Below are 26,109 nucleotides of genomic sequence, written 5' to 3'. Positions count from 1 at the left end.
TGGACCCAAATGCAGGAGTCATGAAGCCAGGATGCAGAAACAGCCGTGGATTTATTCCAACACAGGAACTCAGGACTAACTCTAACACAATGATCCCGCAAAGAAAACCAACAAGTGACGATAACTACACTGAACCAAACGAGACACAGGTGACACAGATGAACATGGAACAAAAGCTAAACAAGACATAAGGGAGCTAAAAAGGAAAAACTTCAAAATAAAACAGGAAAACTAAGACACGAAAAGTCTTAACCATGAGAGCTATATATTTATCAGCAAAACTTCCATGATTTCATTCTGCGCCCTGTTACCTTGTCACCAAAATATTAACAATAAACAGATTTTACTTTGTAAATATGTTAAAAAAAAAGCCAAAGCATGAAGAAGATCTGGTGGAAATGCTCAGTTTATCTGGACACAACACTGATAAAATAAAAAAAATGCAATGCCTGAACTATTCATGTGCAGTGCTGCTCCTTAGCCAAGGTAAGAATTTTAATCTTTGAGACTTCTGGCTTAGAAAACATGGAATTCTTGCTCAATTCTTCTTTGCTCAGACTATCCTGTCCACCCCGGCTAACTCGAGCCAGACTCTGACAGTTTAACCCTCCTCGGAGGTCACTCCTCCTCTAACAGCAGCACAACCTCCTGTTTCAGCTCAGGCCAGCCATGTACAACCAATCACATCCTCATCCAGCCTCGTTCTGCACAGACATGAGACTGAAAGGTCCGATTAGGTCCTGCTGGAAGTATTCAGCATCGAGTCCCCACCCTGCCCATCCTGACGGCCCCCCTTCTAACCCAGCCCCTCTCCCCTCAGCCCTCCTCAGTGATTGGCATGTGAATTGCAGTGTGTGGTGATGATAATAAGAGTGCTAACTGGGGCCAGGCCTGGCGTTCCAGCCAGCAGCCAATCCCAGCTGGCACGGCCTGAAAGACGACGGCTGCCACCATCTGAAGAGGCAAATAAAAATGACAAGCTAACTGTTAAAGAACTGCTGATTTTTCACATGTTATAAAAGCTTTTGTAGCTGTGCCAGATTTTTTTTTCTCCAACCCTTTTCTTTGCTTCTAAAATGTCATTCTTCTTCTCTCTCAACCACATCCAGATATATGAAACCCCTCATTTATCAGAGAAAACTAAAAATAATAACCCTCTGCTGTGGTGCGGCTTCGATAAAAAAATACTTGTGTTCAGACCGATTGTTCTCAGAGGGACGAAAACAGAAGAGGACACATGTGATTTAGCGGTAATAACTACTACTTTCCTTCACCAAACATGTTAACTACACAAAACATGAGCGAAAATAAGAAGTGTGTTTAAGTTGCTCACTTTTCCGCTACGTTTTACTCGAACGGTCCAGAATCATGTGCTAGTTCCTCTTTACGGTATTAGGAAATTATACTAACACCTTGTGGATTAGTTTTCCAAACCTTGACATCCTTCTGGGTAAAACATTCCCCATTCCCAAATCCCAGTGCCCTGCTCGATCTCAGCCCCGCTTGGCAGAGTTTCTCGTCCGAGGCGCCCACGATGGAGGGAAGAAAACGCTCGGCAGAGATCCCCACATGCAGAGCCTGACTCTCATTATCAATTACGCCTGTTTTTGTTGCTTTTAACCACAAGCAATAACCACACAGTTACTGGCAGGCGGAAAGACAGCGAGAGAGGAAAGACAATTTTCATCAAAAAGAATTAGCTATCCAAACAAGCGAGATAGATGTGCCACAGAGGCCGATTCACAGTTGGCCTTGTGAAAGCTCTGTGGACAGATGAAGATCTATATGTGTTTAATGGGAAGAGGTTGGGTAGCAATGGGTAACTAAAGGCTCAGGAGGAGAAGGAGAGGACAGAGGGGAGAAGGAGAAGTTAATTCACAACACACTTGTGGTGAGAGGAGGAGGCCACTTCTTGGCAGAGATGTTGCCGTCGTCTTCTGTTTTACCTCTCGCCCTCGTCCTTCGTCACCCGCCTGATCAGGCTGAGGTAGAAGGAGACGGTGAAGGTTGGATGCTGTGACACATGAGCCATTAAATCATCCTACACTCTGAGCAGGGGAGGGCGGCAGGACTGGGTCTCATGGTGAGACCTCTGCTTGTCGCCAGTGCAGAAGAGCTGCAGAGGAGCTGCACAGGGAGGTAAAGTCACACATGTACAGTTTTATTGCTTGCAATAAGCTTGATGTGATCTCTTGCATGAACAACTGCAAGAACACGAATGAATCCAGAACTCAGAACAGAAATATTCTAGATATTGTATAAAAGTCCCCCATTTTTAAATGATTGTTTGTTGGCAAGAAATGGGTAAAGGAAGACCTAGAAGCGTTTGCATTTGCCCTCTAGTGGTCACAAGAGAAGATGCCTGTAAAGGTTCAAAATAGTTTCAGACACAGTAAAGGGAAAGCAAAGTATATCCATGCTACTGACTGAAAGTATTTTGGCTGTGATCTCCCCTGTAACAAAACTCCATGGCTGAAACATTCACCTCTTTAATGTCTGGCTGAACCTACAGTTTCTCCCACCTCTTGCAGATACATCCTCCTGCCACTTGGGGGCAGTAATCACAAATATGTGGCACAATATGAGGTGATCCGCTATTGGTTAGTGCTGGTGTTGGTGTTCAACCTTGTTTTCATAAACCATATATGAAAGATGGACAGAACCTCCGGCAGTTAAAAGCGAAGCCTCTGTGGAAGTGCGTAAAACTGCAGTTCCCCCTTCATCCACTAGGGGCTGCAAAACAGAGCCGATTCCCATAGACTCCCATGTTAAAAAGACCAATTTCACAGCAGAAATAAACATGTTTACAGCCTGGTTCAAAATCCATTTTAGGTTTAATAGGTCAGGTTTACCTTCATGATAACTGTGGGGGGAGTGAATTTAAAAAAAAAAAAAAAAAAAAAAAAGTAATTTAATCTCGAAATTCGGCATATTTAGGGGCGTTTCCTTTTGATTGACAGGTACCGGATCTCCCGCTTCAAGTCAGAAGAACATAGAACAACTGCAGTTTTTAGCCGGTTAACAACGTGACTTAGCTTCAGCCTGCTAACCTCCGTTAGCTGGTTAGCTCCTGTTATCTCCGGGTTAGCTCGGTTAGCTCTTAGCTACAGGCAGCTCAGAGTTTGCTGGATGTCAATCATCCACCATGACGCGTGAGACGACGCGCATGCCTCTGCCAAGAAGGCGAAGGTAGGAACCGCCCACTTAGCTTCAATTCAGCTCTTCAGAAACCTATGGGTGACGTCACGGAGGCTCCGCCCATCTTTTTATATACAGTCTATGCTTGTTTTTTTTTTTTTTTTTTGTTTGTTTTTGTTTTTTTACAAAAAGCAAATATAAAATGGATAGAAATCTGCTTGTGAAAATGCAGTCCTTTTTAATTCATGTATTTAGTTAATAAATCCCAGAGAGACAGCTCGGAAGAAACTTGTTTCTTTATTCCACTGTACTGCAAACTGTCAGTAAGTTTCAACATGAACTGGTGTTCAGTCCAAACCTGAACTGGTTGCTCATTAAACTAACAGCTGGGCAAAACAAGCAAACAAAATTGCATGCATTTGTTATTTCTTAGCTTTTTGCATTTTAGCTAAATTTGCAGAAACTCCATTAAATCAGTGGTGTAGTCCAGTTTATACGCAGGTATATGGAGTATAGCTACTTCTTTTTCAGTCAGCAAAGAGTGTGCCTACTTCTAAACCTCCCGTGATGCTGCTTTTACAATTATAAATGTCATACACATATGTATGCTGCCCAGCAGCTCAGCTAAGGTACATTGGTGCAGTTAGCCATCAGCGGCGTTTTTTAAAATAAAATTAAACCAGAACTTCATTAAGCCCATGTAAAAATATTTAAAGTCATAAAGTGTTTGCAAAATGCAACCTTATGTTTAACACAGTAAAAGCAGCAGGAAAGTTCCACTGGTCGAAGAGAGGAGCAGCTGAAATCCACCATGCATGCAGGGGGTGGGAATCATCATTTAGGACACATTAAACAACCATCTACAGCTGCTTAGCAAGCAGGGCTGCTGGATAAAGTCATATGACCATTTACCATCTCAATTCAAAGACGGTTTATCATTCAGAGAACAAATCAGGACATAAAGAAGAGAAATTTATTCCGTATAACCTTAAAAATATAATAATGTGCAATCTTGTGCATCTAATCAATTTTAATAGACAGAAAACTGGTGAAACATGAAAACAAAAATGTAAATAAAATGTATAAAACTGATTCTGATGTGACTCTAACAAGCTAAAACTCAGATTGTAGTCAGAGTTTTAGCCCCACTCAGATGTTTTCAGATCATTTGTTTAAGCAGTCTTAAGGAAAACTTCTCCAGACTTGTTGAAGAACATTTCAAAACAGTTTTTTTTTAAAAATTTTTTAAAAATTATATTTATCTGCTTTTTGTTTCATTCTTTGTCCAGTTGTCCCTACATTGATTAAAGAAATGCTGAGCTCTGGAGAGGATTCAACCCCCCATCCAACTCCTGATTTTCAGCCTGTGTCATTCTGCCTCCACCTTTTCTCCAGTGTTTCCCACCCATAAGATCAGCTTCTCAACGGGCTCTCCCCCATGGAGACCCTTTCTGATGAGCGTTTGATGGATCAGCTGAGGGTTCAGATGCGTCTCCTGGGTCCTGTGCCGGTTCTTTGCTGAGTATTTTCCTGTTTCTTAAGAAGATCACTTTTAGACAGTGTTCATCTTTGCTTGTTTTTTGGATTAAAAATTCATTTTTTTGTCCTCTATTTTCCCATTTACTCCACTTTTGAAAGAAAACGCTGCCCGGCATGTGGAGATATGCCGAGTTTTCAGCCGGTCGCTGTTTGGGAATCACCTTCTTCATGGAAAGTTTTAACATCCGTGTTAACTTTGACCTTCTTCATGAGTTTGACTGCAACAATAAGAACTAGTGTATTTCACAACATGCTGCAAACAACAGGAGGCATGAGATTATATTTAAAATTGTTTTTTTTATAGTCTGTGCTGTTGACTCAGCACTGGTTTAACTACTGATAAATTGGGTGCTTTTTTTTTCCAGAAAGATGGCGGATTTCTTTGCAAATAGTCTAAAAGTCTGGTTCATAAACTGGATTGAAAATAAGTTTTTGGAAGTCAGCTGGTATTTTTTAAATTCCCACTTTGGAAAACCTTCTGAAAGCACGTAGAATTATTGATCAAGACCTTTAAAAACAAACAAACAAACAAACATATGGGTTGCCTGCAGACTTCTGCATATTACTGCATACCTTAATTAAAGTGAAAGTGTAGCACTCACTCTGTATAAGTTAAATGTAAAGTTATGTGAATAAAGTTTAAACATGACAAAGATATTCTTTATGCTGGTGTCAAGTCTAAGAATAATTCATGTTACTGGAATATATTTACTGATGCATTAATGTGTATATTGATTGTAGTTGAAGTGATATAATCAATATAACAGAAGTTCCTCTCTGAGATTTGAAACTGCGTTGCTTTTTTTGGTGTTTTATTTATTTATTTATTTTGACCAAAAATCATTGGTTCCTACATAGAAAGTTACTAAGTTTGTCAAATAAATATAACAGAGTAAAAAAAAAAAGAAATAACTTAATCTTCAAATAGAATCAAATTTGTTTTAATCAGAATTAAAAGTATTGTAAAAGTACCACTGATTACTTTGCATGGGCACCAGCTGCTGTTTTCCTTGGTTCGAGTTTGTTTTTTCCTTCTTTCTGGATCAACTTTAAAGTTTAAAATCTGAATAACTATAAACATTTATTGCTAAAAAAAAAAATGGTGCATTTGAATGATCATAATTTAAATCATCATATGATTGATATCAGATATAAAATGTTGGTAAACAGAAAGTAATGAAGTGATTTTAAAATTAGAGAGGTATAGGTTTGTAAATGAGCAAATGCAAATATAAGCTTTATTCCTGCAAGACTTTCTGAATGCTGCTGTGCACTTCAGACAGAGGGGCATCGCAAGTTCTGAGCAGCAGATGTGATACATACAGATGTTGACAAGTCAGGGTCAGAATAAGCTGTTGCTCTGTAATCGGTTATGTTGTGAAATGCTCTGTTAGCTGCATTTGTTTGGTTCTACTTTTTCACACGATGCACTGGAGAACAGAAGCAGTAGGAGATCATAAAATTTTTTCATTTTTCAGCCTCAAACGCATAAAAAGCCGCTTTGGAAACATTTAGCACATCATTGTCGCAGAGCAGTTTGCATGTTCCAGGTGAACCCTTCATTCACGTCCAACACGCACGACTCGCTTCCCATCAGGGCCACAATGCACTGAGTGTTTACAGCATTTCACATTTAAACACTCTGCAAATGTCACAGCAGACAGGCGGTGGAAGTTTGACATCTGGCAGTGAGCGGGCATCCGCTCAAGCAGCCAGCATCCAGAATAACTCTCACACACACGCATTCACACACACCAACTGCTCAGCATCGAGATCCAACTTAAAACAAACCATCATGGGGCCCGTCACATGCATTCAGCAGTGAGAAACAGACAGACAGGCCTGTTTATAAACACACAAACACTGCGAGTGTGCACATGTACAGTACAGACACATGCCTACTGGGGGCTCACAAGTGGCCATGATTACGCACTGGACATCGTCCTGCAGTTTAAAACACACACACACACACACACACACACACACACACACACACACACACACACACACACACACACACACACACACACACACACACACACTTCAGTCTCACAAGTAAAAAGCTGAAAAGTTGGACTTAAAGTTACCTGAGCGGCCTCAATAGCAAACCAATTATTTGCAAATGATTATTAATTAGGCCGTGAATGCAAATCAGCAGCATGCCCGCGAGCCTGAAGGCGCGCAATGATGGGGAAGACTAATTGCAGCTGATCATCAAACTTCCGTATCCATGGAAACCCGAGGCCTCTGCCAAATTGGATTTGAAACTCGCGTCTCCGATGTGCTTTAATAAGAGGAAACATGTGTGCCAAACATCCCTGAACGGGACAAACGCGAAGTTTGCACCGGATTAGCAGACAGAGAGCAACAAGATGGAGCTTCCTGTTGTTCTTAGCAACAGCAGGCTGAGGGGGGGGGGGGGGGGGGGGGTGACTCGCGCCCATCACCACCCTGCTGACATCTTTCAGCCCCAGAAGGAAGATTTATGAGCAGAGTGCAGGAGACAGCGGTCTGTCAGGCGTGTAGGGATGGAAACTAGACTTTCTCTATCAGTTCATTGCGTCTTATTTCCACTGGAAGCGGCAGGCCTGCGCACGCAAAGCGCCGTGGTGACGTTGCGCGCGCACCTCTCCAGCCAACACGGACGTTTTAGATGCGCTCTGTCACTGTTTTGTAAGAAAACCTCAAGTTGGAGAAGAATAAACACCAAATCCATGGTTATGATGACGGAGAACATGTGATTCCGGTTGGTCATAGTTCTCCATTTCCCGGCTGTTGTCAGAGGTTTCCATCCCCATCCAACCCAAGCGTGCCGTAAACACAGCCCTCATTTGTTTTGTCCTCGGAGCAATTACAGCATGTGATTTAAAAACATTTTAAATAAAGCCTTCGCTGAGTTTTATTTGTGTAAAGCGGATCTATTTCATGTCGAGCAGTAATGTAATAATCCCGAGCTGTCATTACAGCCCAGATCTTCCCCCTGGTGCGCCAAAGTCCATCTGATCTGCGCGTTTATGAGAACCAGACTGGCGCACGCCCCTCGTCGGGCACAACAAATCCCACTTCTGGAACGGGGAAACGGGAGACAAGAAAGCGCTTGAAGGAAAGCCTTCAAATTAATATAGGAAATGTTAAGTTCAACAGAAAAGCAGCGAGTTTCATGAAGATATTTTACCTTCCAGATGGCCCGAATTAACAGACTTAAATATTTGTGCTTTGACTCTCCTTCAAGAAAACCACCCAAATCCGTTTTATGTACCTATTGGCTGCTTGGATGGAGGGCAGCAACTCGGGAAAATATCGAGACTTGTTTCTCCTTTTCTGAAAGAAATGCCTTGAGGGAGAAATGGCACTGAGGAAACGCTGAACCCGAGTTCCAGATTCCACTTCAGACCATCAAACAGCTTCTTTTTTGCGGTTTTAATTTTCCCATATTTAAGTCTGGATTTAAATTCGATTAAATGTCAGATTGTTTTTTCATTTTAATCTAGAAACTCAGAGTTGAAAGCCTCACCAGTTGACAAAAGGGCACGTCGCCAGTAAAGATGCTCATTCCGGTTGTCCTGGAAACATAAAGATGATAGGAGCAGGCGCACACTCTAAAAGTACCTCACTTTCTTCATTTATTTAATTAAATATAAGACAAATAAACGTATTTCAGTAAAACAACAACGTGCTACAGATGCGTTAATAATCACTTAATATTTACTAATCTGTCTCATTTCAGTTGTTTGTCAAACTTTAAAGTAATAAACTCACTTGGTTGTCAAAGAAAACTTCTCTATATGGACTTTTATCTCTTTCATCTTAATCAAATTGATCTGAAGATTGATGTCAGTTTGGAGAGGTTTCGCAGCGCAGGCCTGTGGAGGAATGCTCTCTTCCCTCCCTCCTCGTGACGCGCAGAGGGGAGCCGGAGGAACGCGAACCTCTGTAAAGCAAAAAAGGGGGGACACTGGAATGGAGAGAGGGGGAGAGAGGGAAATATTGCAGCGAGGAGGAAAGGCGTGCCAATAATCAAGGATTTTGGAGGAGAGCGCGCGTCTCGGAGAACACATGGCGACGCACCGGATCCATTACGCAGCGTCACGGGGCCGCTGCGAGAGAAGAAGAAGGGTTCCCTGAGGTGCTGTCGCTGCTTCTGCTCATTTCCCTCCACCTCGTCCTGATCCCACTTAGCTGGGAGCCCGAACCTCGCGTGGGTCAAAGTGAAAGGACAAGCGGAGACACGAGCGGATCAGACGGCGTGTTTTCCGCCAGGATGCAGGACTTGAGCTCGCGGGCTCACGCCTTCTCAGTGGAGGCGCTCATCGGGAAGCCCTGCAAGAGGATGAAAGTGTCGGAGAGGCATGGATCCAGTTCAGCTGGAGACACCGGAGGAGACGGGAGCATCTTCACCGGTGAGACCGAAACTCTGCAGCAGTTTCAGATCCGCATCGAGGTCCAGTTTATTCTCACTGGTTCAACTTAGAACTCACCAAGAAACAAAAGAACTGGTCTGATTTATTCAGCGGACACTTTTAACTGGGACTCAAGGCAGATATCTGCTTTTATAATCCATTTATTTATTCCCAGAAACATCCTGGAAAAAAGAGGAAGGAGATTAAATAATAATTGCAATAATAATAATATTTTAAAAAAAGTTTCACTTAATATTTAACATGTTCAGACTTTTTAAACTTCTTCCCAGGGCAGCACGAATATCTCAGCAGTCGGTTGAAGCAGGAATGTTCAACACTGAAGAGAGCAGACGACATGTCCAGCGACCAGCCAGGATCTGGGGCTGGAGACTTGGACCAGGCCGGCGAGGAGAGCGCGTGCCGGCCGGACAGAGAGGTCCGAGTCGAGCTGCAGGGCTCAGAGCTGTGGAAGAGGTTCTATGAGATCGGAACTGAGATGATCATCACTAAAGCTGGCAGGTATTAAATCTGGAATTTATTTTTATTTCAGACTCATCAGGTTGTTGCAGGTCATTTAGCCTTGTCACACACGGTCTCTTTTGGCCCGTTGTCACACACACACACACACACACACACACACACACACACACACACACAGACACACACAGAGTTCACCACTACTGGAAAAATCTGCTGACATTTTATTCAAAATGCTGCAAAAAAAAAGAAAAAAGAAAAAGAAAAAAAAAAGTGCAATTATCTAATTTCCGTTTTCAGTTGTTTGCTACAATAAAAAGAGCTGCAGGGGTCATTGTCTGAGAACATTTCCATAAAACTGTCCTGCTGTTGCAGGTGTGCATTGAACAGGTAAAACTCTTCCAACGCTCTGCAGCCAATCAGAAATAAGCAGAGAAACTGTCAGTTTTATTATTTTATTTCTCAAACAAATGAGCGGGAACTTCTCAGTTCCTGCAGAGGAAATTCTGAAATTGCTGTGGTCATTTGCGTTTTATTACATATTACTTCGCAAAAAAAAACACATTTCTTAAATTTATTGGCACTGATAAAACTAAATAGGAGGCATATTTAAGTAACGCAATATGAAATATGAAGCTTAAATTAGATTAAATGAACTTTTACCTCAGACAAGTAGCCATGTGTGTCTTCTTTCCCCTACAATGATTTATTTAAACATATTCTAGTCGCTGAAATTTCAGCTCCTTTTATTCACTTAGAGACAGCAAACGCTGTAAATCTCTGCAGCAGCGTGGCCCTCGTGGCCCCTGGAGGTCCCTGCGCTCTCCCGACACGGGTTTCTATTCTCTCTCTGTCTGGAGACCAGTTTTCAGTGCAATAAATAAAAACCTAAAAGTTTCTTTTATTTATGATGATGATGACGATGATGATGATGCGCCGCGCTCCTCTCACCAGGAGAATGTTCCCTTCTGTGCGCGTCAAAGTGCGCGATCTGGACCCCTGCCAGCAGTATTATGTCGCCATGGACGTCATGCCAGTTGACTCCAAACGCTACAGGTGCGTGTGGTTCAGCATCCTACATGTTTGCACTTCTTCTTCTTTTCTCATCTATTACCTGCTGACTTCCGCGTGCGCGCGCCTCTCAGGTACGTGTACCACAGCTCGCAGTGGATGGTGGCGGGAAACACCGACCACTCCTGCATCTCTCCCCGGCTCTACGTGCACCCAGACTCACCGTGCACTGGAGAGACGTGGATGCGCCAGGTGATCAGCTTTGACCGGGTCAAACTCACCAACAACGAGATGGACGACAAGGGGCATGTAGGTAACGCGCGTGCTGCTTCCTGTCTGAGACATCAGATCAGCTGGGACTGTCAAACAGAACCTGATGTGTCTTATTTTACTCCTCCTGTCTGTTCTGCCATCATTTTAGATCACGTCTTTATTGTTGTAAATGTTGGAATTTAAGTCATTTTTAACAGCTTTGGCAGCTTTTAAAAACATTATTTTTAAACTGTGCAAAGCCTGATTGGTTGTTTTATTCTGAGTTTCCAGCTTCATGTTATCCTCTTTCTGGTAACACTCATGAAGTCTATTTATCTCATCAAAATGCTCTGAAGGGCCCTAAAACAACAGATTAAATTGTAATTTAATTTGAATTGTTTGTCATCTCTACCGAATACTCAGGAAAAAAAACTATTCACAAATTACTTCATGAAATGCAAGAATTCATTTGAGTTAAATTAAACTTTTGTTTCACTTTTTCGCTAAACAATGTGTTATTTTCTAGTAAAATATTAAATCCAAGTCATAACAAGAATTAAATGTTTTTCACTGATTTACTAACTAAACTGAATCATGTTTTTTATTTTATTTTTATTTCATGTAGATCTGGATTATTTTAGTAAATAACAGAGAAAGTATTACTTTACAGATATTTAGATACTTTGTTTTGACTAAAATCAATACCTTGCCAATTCCATTTAATTAAAGTGTTCAGCAGTTTATGTTGCCACTAAAATGAGATTAAAAGTGTTTGTATTTTTAAAGTTGATCAAATATTTATTTGAGCAACAAAAAAACAGTTTGGTTATTTATTTAACTTTTTTTTTCTTTTTTTTACAAAATGTTTTAAAACCTATTTACTTATTTATTTATTTATTTATCTATTTATTTATTTATGTGATTTATTTTGAACATACAAAAGAAAAGTAGACATATTTGAGTTTTAAGAAAAAGGGAAAAATAAGTTTTAAAAAAAATGCAAAACCAAATATATGAAAGAAATTAAATAAAAAATTAAATAAAAATATAAAAATGACTGATCTAGTTTGAAAGGTATTTATTTAACCAAAACGTTACTGTCCATAATATTCGTTCTTTTTTTTTTTTTTTAATTATTTTAAAAATTACTTTAATCAGAATTAGAAATGGGACTTTACTGCGGAGTACGTTTGCACATAGAAGGAATTTTTCTTGTGGTGAAAGTTCTGCCAAAAGAAGTATAAAAGTCTAAAATTGTGCACATTTTTTAAAAAAGGTTTTCACACAATATAAATATAAATGTTTAGTGCAAAACCTGGAACCAAGCAGGCAAAATTTAAATAAATATAAAATAAAAATATACAAGTTGTTTCTGTCGGGTTTGACAGAGCTTCATCAAACTTCCAGCATCATCTTCATCTCTCACCCTCCAGATTATTCTTCAGTCCATGCATAAATACAAGCCACGTGTGCACGTCATCCGGCACGACCCTCGGATGGACTTGTCTCAGATCCAGTCGCTGCCAGCTGAAGGCGTGTGCAGCTTCTCCTTCCCAGAGACGGAGTTCACCACCGTCACAGCATATCAGAACCAGCAGGTACCGCTCACAGAAACTCACGCTTCCCCGTTAAAACACAGAGACGTCATCAGAAATAACATCTCTGACATTAGAAACTACTTCTTTTATATGTCTGAACACAAAAAGAGAAACGGATAGAGATCAGCCAACATTTCTTTCACCTCCTCTGGAAAAGAAAATATTCATAAAGCAGATGTTGAACTTTGTCGTCACTGTTATGAAGCTGTTCGACTTCCTGTAAAAACATGAATCTGCACATCACGAAGCTGGTTTCAGTGACATCATAAACTCACAGTGTCCTTGCTCTCTGTTCGGCCAGTTGCTCAGACAGGGTGTGTGTGTAGTGTGTGTGTAGTGTGTGTGAGCTGACCCTGCTGCTGGCTGCCTCTCCTCCAGTAACAGAGCCGTCTGCAGGGACTGCCAGCTGCTTTCATCAGGGCTCATTTTACTATCAGTGAACATATTATTACAGAAACGTAGTAACAAGCTGTGACTGCGCCGACTGCTGGAGTCCACAGACTATTAAAGCAGGGAATAAAACTGTACAAGCCCAAACCGCCCCCCCTCTGGCTCTCTGGAGCCCTATTTGGCTTGGCTGATTGCCCTGAGGGGCTGCTGGGAGATGCAGTCCTCATGTTGGGAGCGCTGTAGTAAAACTGAGCTCATTGTTGGCTTAACACGTCACCGGCTGACACGTCCACTCTCACCCATGTCTGTTCTTCTCTCCTGGGCAAGATCACGAAGCTGAAGATCGACAGGAACCCCTTCGCTAAGGGCTTCAGAGATCCAGGAAGGAATAGGTACGGAAAACGTCACCGCACACTGAACTTTCAGCTCTTTTACCCGTCAGCTCAGAAAAAGTCTCCCCTAAAGGACCCGGGAGGGATTTTAAGCTCAACCACTGAAATGTGAAACCACGTAAAACCTTCAAATAAAGCTGAACGGTGTCGTGCAGAATTTCACACCTCTCACAGCCTATATTTAAATCCTTGGAATAACACTTTTCATTGCTTTTACAGTGTATATATGTGTGTGTGTGTGTGTGTGTGTGTGTGCAGGGGGGTTTTGGATGGCCTCTTGGATTCTTATCCCTGGAGAGGCCCTCTCAGCTTGGACTTCAAGCCCTTCGCCATCCAGCTCCAAGGTGTGCTGCGGTTTCCTCGTCTTCTCAGGTCTTAGCTGAGGTTTAGGTGTTTCTTTCTGACGTTGTGGTGTTGGTGTCTGTCCACAGGCAGCTCGGGATCTCCGACCAGCAGCGTAAAGAGCCTTCTCCCCTTTTCTTCATCGCTTCTCCCACTCTCCTGCCAGGACGCTGCGCTCCACGCCCTCGCCTTCCCCCTGTACGGCAAGACGTCCACCGTTTCCCCCGCCGTCTCGCCGCTGCCCAGCAGGGCCTTCTCCTCTCTGGGAGCCGACAGACTGAGAGGCTTCTCGCCGCTTCCTCCCGTTACAGACCTCCCACTCCTCTCTATGCTGCAGGGAAAGAAATCCCCCCACTGTAGCGAGCCATGTCCTCACGGTTCACCAGGGAGCCCCACGTCTCTCGTCCCCTTCCACAGCCCCCTCAGCCCACAGGGGTCCTCTCTCCTCCCTGATCTCTCCGACTCTGCAGGCCCCTACTGTTTTTACCGCTACAGCTTTCCCCTGAGCCCCCAACTCGCAGCTATTTCCCGGCACAGCAAGCTGGCCGAGGACCCCACAGACTGTCTGCTGCGGCCGTCTCCGTGGCACCCGACCACCAACCACTGCTTCTGACGGCTGGACGGCTCCTCAGGGCTCCGGCCCATTGACTCCTACAAACCAAAGGTTGTTGCAATCAGACTGAAAAAAGGGCTGATCTCAGTTCAGTGGAGGCTGAAAAGACAAAATGTGCCTTTCGGGACTTTCTTTTGTTTTGTTTTGTATTTAAAAAGTTTTTTTTTTTACACTCCGTTGGATGCATTGCCATAAAAACAATCAGACAAAATCAAAAAAAGAAAAGAAAGTATCTGGAGTAAGTAGAAAGATTTCTGCTCAGGCAGGATGTAGGTTCACACTTTGGACTTTCTGTGATATTTTTACTTCCTGAAAGCTTGTAAACCAAAGAGCATCAGCATGATGTCACATGACAAGCACAGGTAAAATGACCAGAAGTGCCTATTAACACTCTGCGGACGCGATGCCAGGGACCATGTTGTGTTTAATCGAGCATAACTTTTGAACCATAAAAGATAGAAACTTACTTTTTTTCCCTCTTAATCGGGAGACTCTGGGCTTTCAGACGGTAGTTCCAGCATCAGTGTAGCCCATTCATAGGTGATACAGTGTTGTGTCAAAATAGACGTTCCAATCAGAGCCTTTGTCTTTGGCGCATGACACGTGTTTGTCCAATCAGAGCCGATGATGCCTCAGGAAACGCCTCCAAACGGTGTCAGTCACTATGCATCGGCGTCATTAGCGGTCGGATAGCTGCCTTCTGTATTTACAAGGCCGACAAATGATGAAAACAACAGCTTTTACGCACACATACCATGCGTAATTGCTCAAACAAACATTTGCATTACTCAAGTAGTTTATTTAAACATAAACGACACGACGGCGTCGTAACAGATGTATAATTTATAACAGATAACAGATACAGTGTGTGCAGCTGAAAGCTGCGGTGCTTCAGTCCCCTTCAGTACCTTTAGTCATGCTTCGAAATTATAATACTCTTTATTTCAAGCAAAGGAGACTCATTTACATAGCAGTTTATGATATTTCAATTCAAAATAAAAAATAAAAAAAAACAAGGTTTAGGACATTATGGGGAATTAAAAGGTGGAGTTTATTAGCATTTAAACTAAAAAACAATCTGGTGAGGTTTATTTCTCTAAAATACCCTTAAAGTGTTCGTCATGTTTTTGTTCAGACAAGACAAGCTGAAAATGTTCTTTTCCCACATAAAACTACAAGTAAACCAAGCAGCACACGCGCTCCTGTGCGGCAGGACGTTGCTTTGAATCAGGCGTGACGTGAGGACAGGAGGATGTGGCCATATTTACTGAAACTGAACAAAAGTGTGTTTTGTGTTTACTCTGAAGAGACCGTGTCAGGCTCCACCAACAACATGAGCTCATCGGGTCGCTCTGTGAGTTTTCTTTGGGGGTGGGGGGGAGAGCAACATCTGCCAGAATTCAAGCAGCCAGTTTCCTTTATTACCATTAATAGGACCAATCAGAGAGGCATGGAGGTGAATCGGTTATGCTGAAGAGGCCGTTATTGGCCGCTGGAAACTGGAACGAAGACCTTTGCTCTCTGTAAAAACCTGAATCCTTGTTATAGTTGTGTTATGGATTTGTTTCAGAGCCAAGGGAAAATGTAAATCCTTCTCCATCATGTGGCTTTCAGAAAACAGAAACGGTAATTCTTGAGCTTCGGTGGGTAAAAGGAAAACCTCTCGCTGCTGCTGGGCCAACATCACACTGTGTTCTCTTGTCTGTACCATAAGAGGCTACGCCCGCTCGACTGCTGATGTGATAATTTGTGCCTTCAGCTCAGACTCTAAACCCAGCACCCATCCCTTTCTCTCCACAGAGCAGCGGTTTAGCCAAAGCACAAGGGAAATGGCCTGTTTCCCCACAAACGGTCATAACCAAACAGCAATTTACTTGTCATAGCTGAGCGCTGCAGCCGGCTAACGTGCCCTGGACGTGGAAATAGCAGGAAGGAGTTAATTTAGGGACTCAGGCAGGGGATGGTCCACATTTGAGCAAGAGGTCAGGTGCACTGCTATCAGACAGCCTGCCCTTTGTCTGCAGGCAGGCATAGCGCTTGCTGGTTATTTGATACTGGCCGTCATTTCCACCTTTGCGAACGTAGACAATCATTTTAAACTCCACTAATTCCTGATCTTTCAATTAAACAAATTGCTTTCATACCAGGAAGAGCTGAACCCTGCACCTGCTACTCGCCAGCACTAAAATGCCATCATGCTATATTGTAAGCTTCAAATATGTAGCTTGCAAGGTGAGCTGTTTAGCAAGAGGCCTGCAGGCATTTTGCAGGAGTGCAAACATGTGACATTAAATGCAACAAAGTGAAGAGTTTACTGAAATAAACAGTTTTATGTTGAAGCAAATTTTTGACTTTATGTATAACAGCTAGTTAGCTTAGCATTTCTCTAAATGTCAAACATGTTAAAATGTCATTTTCAAACTCACTGCAAAAACTCAGCATTAAAAACAAGAGAAAAAAATACAAAAATTAGGTAAATGTTACTTAAAATAAGATAAATTATCTGCCAACAGAGCAAGAAAATGTGGCTTGTCATGAATTCCCAAAACAAGTAAAAATACTCTAACAAAATAAGCATATGTGTACTCAATTCAAGATTTTTCATCATACTTAGATTTAATTTTTTTTTACAGCGCATGCTGTATGATTTTTACATATCTCTGCAAACAGTGCAAGGAAGAGCAGCAAGCTGGAAGATATTTACTGCTTGTTTCTCAGATTTGTTCACATGCTAAGTGCACGCTAGACCCCGAAGCTGGCTGAAAGTGCCTGCTGAGTTCACCTTTTATCCGCCTGCTGATGATGAATATCCATGGCTGTTCCTTCACCCACTTGGTGAACATGCTGTAAAATGTGTCAACATAATTCTTGTGTCGGTGGTGGCTGAAATAACATGGAAACTGCGCTGATTCCAGTTTGTAATAACACAAGGAGGGGAACGTTTCTGGATAATTCTGCGGTGATTGACAGGCAGTAAAGGGAGAGAAATTTGACCCAGGAGTCATTTGTTTCCAATCATGTGAAATGGCATCCTGAAACAGGAAAGAAGCTCTGCAGACGTGCAGACGTGCAAACACACTTTGCCTTCATTAGATTAACATACATGACACACGCAAACACACAGCACAAGCCTGCGTATGTCATTTATCTGCTAATAACAGCTACCATGCAGCTCCTTGGGCGTTCTCAGCTGTGTGCACACACACACCCGTAAGTTCAGCTTCATGCCCCACAGCCCCGTCCCTCGTGAAGGTTTATACTGGGCGCTATTTTCTCTGCAAACTCAATAAAAGCTGGTTATTTATCAGGTCAGATTATCGGACATGACGGAGCTCAGCTGTACAGCTGAAAGTGAAACCAGCTGTGGCTGAAACTGAATTACGCTCAGTGGGTAATGTGAAAAGAAAGAGTAGTTTAACAGTTATTAAGCGCTCCTCCAGTGGCCTATCAGGCATCAGGCTGTAAACGCTCACCGTGGAAAGCTCCACTCCTCTCTTATCACCTCCTTTTTGCTTTAAAACAGCCAAAAGCAGCAGAAAGTCTGTCATGACATCAGGAAATCCTTGTTATCAATGTCTCTATGAGGTAGAACAAGAAGTCTCCACAAATTTTAAACCTTTTTTTATTATATTTATGTGTATACCGCAGTGCAGAATACAGGTGTGCGTGTGTGTGTGTGTGTGTGTGTGTGTGTGTGTGTAGACAGAGGTCAGGGCCGGGGGCATCGCATTGGCATGCGCTCCATGACAGGCCCATGTCATGCCGGAGCAGAGGTTAGACAAGTAGAGGACAAACAGTTTTAACATGTGGCCCAACAGCTGGCCTAAATGTGTGTGTGTGTGTGTGTGTTTTGGGGTTTTCTTCTGATGCCATAGATCAGATAATGTGTTAATCATCCGAACAGCTCAGCTCGTGCACCTCCTGGGCAACTACACTGCTTTATAACCTCATCATCTTCATTTCTGCGGGACGACTTTTTGATCCACATCATCGGTCGCTACTTTTTTCCTTCTTTAGTCGTGGCGACGGGAACGTGAAGCACTCGCTTTCCCCTTTCTTTGGTGATCAATGGAGCTGTGTGTTTCAGCGCAGGGTGGCTGGAGGAGGGCTGTCAGCACTCAGCTTATGACCAACAAACACAATGTACACTCTGACCTGGGCTGTCCATCATGAGGAGTCATCCCTCTTCCTGAAAGAAAGTGTGTGTGTGTGTGTGCTAATTCGTCTTTTCCACAAAGGCTCTACAGGTGTGTGTGTGTCGGTATGTGTGTTAGAGAGAAACTGGCATTGGTTTTATTTAGCACGGACCTATAAATCAACTCTTTTGGAACAAGAGATGTGAGATATTCTTTTTCTCTTTGGGCCTATCTCTGACAGAGGGATGGATGGCTCTTCCCTCTCTCTGCTTCCTGTGGATGACAGGTTATCACTTCTGGGACGGACAGGCAGAGAGGGGAGGATCAGAAAAGAGGTGGGGAGTGATTGAGTGAGAATGATGCTCCGTGGCTGATGTATCAGATGGCAGAAGAAGGGATGGGGTGATGTTTCGAGAGAGTGATTTAACGCTGGTCTGCTCTCTCCTCTCCTCTTATCCCCGCCTTGCTTCTTTCATGTCTCAACCCCGGGTCAGATCCGCCTGCTGCCCCAGATGGTGCTGTCTGTCTGGGCTGCCCAATACAGGATGTGCCCCTCTCACCCCCCCACAACTGCAGACCTATACTCGTTTAATTGATTTCAGGGGGGAAGGTACTATTCTGTCTCTCTCTCACACACACACTCATAGCTCAGCCAGCAGCCAGTGCCCCCGCTGCACACACACATACACGCGGCCGGCGCTGTGCGCTGTCAACGCTAATTCAATTTGAGACGCGGGAGTGTGACTAACAGCAGACCTGCAGAGTGTTTTACCATATGCAGCACCACACACACACACACACCTGACAGATCACTCCTCACACACACACTGACATATCCATCGGGTTGAAAAGAATGTAATTCCAGAGGTTTAAATCCTATTAGTAGATCTGCTATCTGCCTCTTTTCATCAGGAAACACTCATCTGTCAACAGCTGCCAGCAGCTCCTTAATGATTAACTTACTGACTGTGTTTTAATGTTTGGGAATGTTTGATGGTCGGAAATAAAAATTAAAATATCATTTAACGCCATTCAGCTTATTTTAAACTGTGACTCAGGATTTTATTTATATTTGATGCTTACAGTATTTGTTTTAAAGTTCAAGGTGCAGGTTTTAGAAATTAGAAAATTTGTGACTTCTGTCTGTGAAAGGTGCTATATAAATAAAATGTACTTACTTACTTACTAAAATTAAGTTAAATACATGCAAAATTATAGTTTAAAGACTTTCAAACACAGTGGTGATTTGGATGAAATGCTAACAAGCAGCCAGAAGTTTGTACAACTTTCCCGTCAAGCTGCTTTTTTTTTTTTGTTTATTAGTTTGTCAGCAGTTTTGCTTTAGTGCTGTTGAAAGTTTCAGCTGAAGCTTCATCTGCTGCGTTGCACTGCGATGACACACCAGAAGCGGACATGTCAATCACAAACCATGATGCTTTGTGGCCTGGAGCTAGCATTAACAAAGCAAACAGAGTTAATGCTAACCATTCACAGTGTGTTAGTGTGGTCTGATCCACGTCCACTCAGAGATGAGTTTAGGTCTACCCAAGGCCGGATTATCCAATGAGCATTAAGGCCACAGGCCCTGGGGCCCACACCCACATGGGGCCCATTTGGGGCCCAGCCATGTAAGGCAAACACCAGCAGTTTGGAGATTAAACAAAATGTATATAAAAGCCAGATAGTTACACCACAGTGTCTAGTGTGTTGCTATTGCTACCATTGGCTGATGTTTTTGTTGTTTTACAGTGTATCATTCACAATTTTCACAATGTTGCAGTGAGGAAGGGGGGCCCCTGGAACACTCTGGGCCCAGGGGCCTGTGCACTTTTAATCCGGCCCTGTACCTGCTGATGTTTGCCTTTTTTTTTTTTTTTTTATTGAAAATGGAGTTTCTTCAACAAGTTTGCCTTTTGGCAAACTGGGAAACACAATTTTCTTTTAAATCAGGCACCAAAATGAATGAATCTTAACAACATCACCATTCTGTTTCCATGTTTGCAGCCCATATGCATCTTTTCCTGAATCGTTGCCATAGCGCCACCGTAACCCACATCCACAAACAGCTACAACAATGATGGATTACAGTTTTACAGCATAATGCGGCTTTTACAGGAAATTCTACTCCTTGTCGTCAATCTGCGCTGTTCACCGTTATCTTATCCGTTGTGTGTTTAATATCTGCACATGCTCGGTGTCTTCTTCTCTTTGTTGGTGTATTATAGTGTCTGCGTTACGGCGCCTCTTACAGGCCTGGCATGTTTACTACAGCTTTTAAGTAGTTTTGTGTGGAGGTCTAGAAACGATTAAAAACTTTGTAAAACAGTGGATTCCTTCTCTGTGTGGATGGAGCTTAATAAAATGTTGCAGCACTGAAGTTAGACAGTAAATATGTAGCTGTAAGAGCATTAGCATGTCGTAATGGAGCTCAAACAACCCAACAATGTGGCTGCGGTGACTAAATTCAGGTATTATTCAGTTGCTTCTCATGGGTAGTAATTTATATTCAGTATTCAGTATATAGCTACAGCTGCAGTCAGTGTTTGTTTACGAGTACGAGAATACATTTAGATTAAAATGGTTACAGGTGCACACAGATTTGTGTTAAAAGGTTTGTTATGTTGAACATCTGCTTGCCATAAGCCTACTGCTCTTTGCTCATGCAACACATTACAGTAAATATTTGATGCAGATGGTATAAAAATGCATCAGCAGTCAGCTATAACCTAGTAATTCTTCTATATAAGGAATATAAAGGTAGGTAAGGTTCTGTTGTATGTTGAAGCAGCATCATCTTGCCCCCCCATATCACCCCCCACCACCCCTTTCTTTTTTTATTTTTTAAATTTAATTTAAACCCCTTTTATATAAAATGAGGATTTAGTTGTTCCTACTTGCAGTGGACATTTAATATTTGGCTGTGAGGACTAGAAATAAACTGAGATAGCTTTTTAGAAGATGATCCGACAGTCTGAATGTAGAAAATCTCCTCTATAGTTAGAAAACAGCGTCTGTCCATACAAAATGCTACACTATATAGTGGGTTGAGTTAGGAAACGAGTAGAAACGACCTTGGTTCAATACAAAATATCAAAATAATAAAAAAAAAACCTTCTGCTCTGTTGCATTTTCCCTTTGGGATAAACAATGAAATATTTGGTCCTTCATTAACATTAAAAATACAGAAGGATAGCTTATTGAAACAAGATGATGACCCTGAAAAGCAATACATAATCTTACAAATTAAAAACAAAAAACCAAAAAATAATTTCTTTGCTGCTGAAGTTTGCATTTAATGCTTTGCTTTCAGTTTGTTGTATTTTAATTTTTCTCTTGTTCTTCTGTACAGCGGTGTAAAATGTTTTATTCTTAATGTTGTTTGTTTTAACCTTAATAATTTAATCTAGTTAAAAAGGCATTTGCCCAAAGTTAAAAGGGATCTGTGTTAGCACAAGTTGTAGAAAAAAACCCCCAAAAAACAGTGTTGATTTTGCACGATCTCAGCTAAATTATTGTTCTAATTTGTTGTATTTATCTTGAGGAAAGAGTTTTGTGTACGAAAGTATGAACCATAAAGTTAAATAACGTTACGAGCTGCATTTACACCCATGCAGACACACAGTCTGAAAAGATGAGGCCAATTGTTTACAGGTTATAAGAGGTATGAGAGTGGATGGCGGGGTGAGGGAAGGGTTAAGTTTCGGGGGTTAACAGGGTGGCAGGATCAGGTGTGTGTCTGTGTGTGTGTGTGACTGAGGTTGTGAGTGTGAGCAGCAGATTGGTTAAATCTTAATGAAGCATGCAGGGATGGACAGGGCCAGCTGTACACAGGCATGTGTGTGTGTGTTTGCATGAGACAGTAAAATTGATTAAAAGCTGCGTTAACACGTCTGGCAGGGCACGATGGTCAAGAGGTGAGTGGAAAGCGAGGGAAGTCGTGGTCTGGAACGATTAGACACACACACACACACACACACACACACACACACAGCAGATGGAGACTGGGTAGCAGTGATTGGTCACACATGCCCATCGATATTCGAGTAGAACCAATCAGGTCAGCTTCCTGTGTTTGACCTGAGTCTTCATGGCTGGTAATTGAATATTTCAAATGGGAAGCTGAGAGGCATGAGGAAAATCACTTCCTCTCCTCACTGTAAGGATGTCACCAAAGCTGCAATATTTCCCCCCAAATCACACATAAACCACGACTTTCAAATACAACACGGGATTACAAAAGAAGAAATATTGTAAACCCTTTATGTGAGTAAAAGTACCACGATGCTGCTGCTGCTGGTGCTGGAAATACCTTATATATCGGTTTATTTATGGGGATGTTAGATAAATCTTTGACTTTTTGAGATAATTTAATGAGTCCTGATACAAAATCTGATGGTTTCACTCATCTTTGACTTTACTCAAATAAAAGTTCTTTTAAAAGTTCCTTAACCCTCTGATGCATGAATTATTAAAAACAAACAAAAACAATGCTACACTGTCATATATAATATTTTACTTCTACAGACATGTGCAGAGATGCTTTAATTTTCCCTTTATTATTATTGGACATTATTTAGTTTATTTAACTATTTTACAGAAAATTTATCAAATAATATTTTGTCATATTTATACAATATAAATATTCTATAAAAATGATTAATATAATTCTTTGTCCTGTTTATCACTGAGGTAAATTATGAAAAAAAATCTTAAAATATTCTGTAGAAACAAAACAAAATCTTTTAAATGCACAGATATATCAGCACTAATTGGTGTGTATCCCTTTTGTGGTGTTGTGGTGCGCTTCACAGGGAACAAGGGTTTGACAGTGCACTGTTATAGTTACAGAGCACAAATGCACTTTTTATTATGGTAATTTTTACTGTATCATTGTTATCTTTTTACGTTGTTTTGTGTTTAATTTAAGTTTGTGTGTCTTGTTAGTCCCGGGACTACAGATGGAAATTAGTTCTGAGGGACATAATCTGGTACCAATAATCTCTGTGATTATTGCTGATGTACATTGTTCCTGTCAAAATAAAAAATAAAAAAATAAAAAAAGGTAAAGTTTTTAATTACATGTACGTGTATATATAAAATTTTATACTGCATTTGTTGATTCTTCAGTGAGCGACAGTGTGGTAGGTGTTCACTAAAGTGGCAACATAGCAAATTTACCATTTTCACCTATTAGTAGGTGTAACTGTAGTGGACATCATGCATCAATGCATTAAAACTGAACTATTAATGGAGAAAAATCAGATACAGTTGTGCTCATATTTACTCATACCCTTTCATTAAAGAAGGAAAAAAAAAACAGCTGCCTGTAAAATAAGCTGAAATTGACTAAAGTAATAATAAATAAAAATTTCATAAAAATCATAACATTATTTTCTAATTCTGGTTCAATAGAATTTTTTTTCAAAAAAGCAAACAAATAAGATAATTTATTACATATTACATCACTCATAAAGTAATATTTAGTTGAACAATCCTTTAATGTTTCCGCTCCAGTCAGGTGTTTTCTGTTCCTCTCAGTCAGACTTCTGCACCTGTTGACAGGTATTTTGTCCCACTGTTCAACAGAAAAGTCTCTAATCTGTCCAGGACCAATTTGTTTGTTTGTTTTTTCTTTTTCTTTCTTCAACTCAATTAAATAAAAAAAAACAAAACAGTGTCTTATATTACTAAATTATATTTAAACTAATTTTTAGTTATTGTTCCCTTTTTTTAAGTCTCCAGTTATTTGAGTGACTGTTGTAAATTCAGCCTTTTCTTTAATGAAAGGGGATGAATACATATGAGCACAGCTGTAAGGTAAACAGGTGACAAGTCATCTGAAATGTGGAGTTTATACAACTTTTTTAAAGATAAAAAGAGCCTAAAAAGAGCTGGAAAACCTTTTTTTAGTACTATTGTAGTCAGCAGACAACAAACAAATAATATACCTAAATTATCCACCATAAATATGAAAATGTGACTTTAGGGCAGAAATAAATGAACATAAGCTAGCTTGTGACTGACTGAAAAGACTGTTTCAGTATCTCTGTGTAGCTCAGCTGCTGGAAGGAGACCACCAGCCCACCAGATCCCTCCGCCTGTCAGCAGGTATCGCTCCTTTAGGGACCTGAAAAAGAGGTGTTGACGGAGCTGGGAAGGGGGGAAGCCACTTGGTATCAACACCTTGCTGACACACACTGGAACACAGGTTTCCAGCGCTCCCCTGCACATCTGCTGGAAGCAACCCTGCACACATGCTGGACAGAAAACGAGACCACGGCAGACTCTCCCAGCTTTAATCATCCTGAAACATGAGATATTTCCACTGCGGGTTAAAAATAGATTCTGTGGCTCCTACAGCAGAGGGACGTGGAATTTTAATTTCAGATGATTTCAGTCAAGGCAGAAATGACTGACAGCTGTTGGACTGCCAGGATCGCTGCTGCAAATAAGCGCCCTGAAGAAGCGGGTGCAGGCTGAACATCCTGCAAGCAGCAAAGTCATCAAAGCGCCCGGCAACAGGCAACATAGAGACTTGTGTCAGTCTGCAGGGCACTGATGATGATTGTGGATGTAGTTAAGTGTGTGCTGATGATGATTAGGAAGGACACAAAAAGGGTCAGAGGTGGCAGGGCATCGCTCTGGAGAGCTCCCATCAGCTGTAGGGCTGCCAATGTGCTCATGGATAGATATTTGTGTGTGCTTGGACAGCACCTGTAATGGCTCCCAGCTGAGACATGCCTCCCTCTGAGACATGGTGAACTCTCTGTGTGTGTGAGTGTGTGTGTGTAATGAGGCACTGGCATGCAAGCAGAAGACCACTTCCTCTACAGGTGACACCTTTGACCTCTCATCTGTTCCCTGTTGGAGGAGAGAAAGGGGAGGGGCACAGTGAAAAGTAAAGCGAGGAAGCGGCATGTGGTGAGATAGATTCTTTCAACTAAAACACAAATGCTAAATTATACATATAAATTTAAAAAATTATAAAATAAATAAATAAAATAATAAATAAATAAAACAAATAAAATAAATAAATAACATAATAAATAAATAAAAAAAATAATAAATAAATAAATAAAACAAATAAAATAATAAATAAAACATAAAATAATGAATAAATAAAATAATGAATAAATAAATAAAACAAATAAAATGAATAAATAAATAAATCAAAGCATGGTTGGTTTAAATGTTTTTATTTGCTTTCTTTCCGTGCATATAGGTGCATGGTGAGTCTGTTTAGTGGCTAATGCTACATGTTAAAAAAATAATAATTTTAAGTTTATATACATATAAATAATAAGATAGTAAACAACCAAGTAGGACAACAGTAACCATGACTGGAAACACAGAGATAAATAACACAGCAACACCAGAACTCCTCATATCCAATAGTTACGCCAATCAGTCAAATCAATACATCATTATCATTATATAAATATATATAAATAAACTAATAAATACATTGCTTTTGCATTTTATAAATACATTATAACCCATTTAGAATGAGGTATCAGCTGCACGTTACTGTTTTTTTTTAATACTTGTTAAAAATGCACATATCAGCAGTGATTTGCTTTTACAGCTACTGAACTGAAACAATAATGTAGCCAAAAGGGAAATTAACAGTGTAGTTTGATGCAGTAAATGGCAAGACTTTCTCTCATTGCAGCACTTTGTTCCCATTTATTTCCCTTGAAATAAGAACAGGGAGGAGCACACGAAGTGTGCAGGCACATAGCGCAGGTTTATTTTTCCCTCCTCTTTCAATCCCTGTGTTTTGGCCTTCACTTTCGCCGCCTCCTTTTCTCCTCCGTGTCA

General features: G+C 41.2%; 1 protein-coding gene across 1 annotated transcript; it reads left to right on the top strand.

Annotated features, from left to right (window-relative positions):
* Positions 1-9,489: 9,489 nt before the first annotated feature.
* On the top strand, positions 9,490-14,152 carry tbx22 (T-box transcription factor 22; the record flags this gene model as incomplete). Its single annotated transcript, XM_079250194.1, has 7 exons — positions 9,490-9,596; positions 10,509-10,610; positions 10,700-10,874; positions 12,251-12,415; positions 13,133-13,197; positions 13,456-13,541; positions 13,629-14,152. Exons 1-7 carry the CDS (start codon positions 9,574-9,576, stop codon positions 14,150-14,152), a joined length of 1,140 nt encoding a protein of 379 aa, XP_079106320.1. The 5' UTR covers positions 9,490-9,573.
* Positions 14,153-26,109: the final 11,957 nt, after the last annotated feature.

Source organism: Telmatherina bonti (assembly GCF_933228915.1).
Source record: "Telmatherina bonti genome assembly, chromosome: 12".
NCBI lineage: Eukaryota > Metazoa > Chordata > Actinopteri > Atheriniformes > Telmatherinidae > Telmatherina > Telmatherina bonti.
Note: the sequence above shows the minus strand (reverse complement) of the source record. Positions and strands in the feature narration are given on the sequence as shown.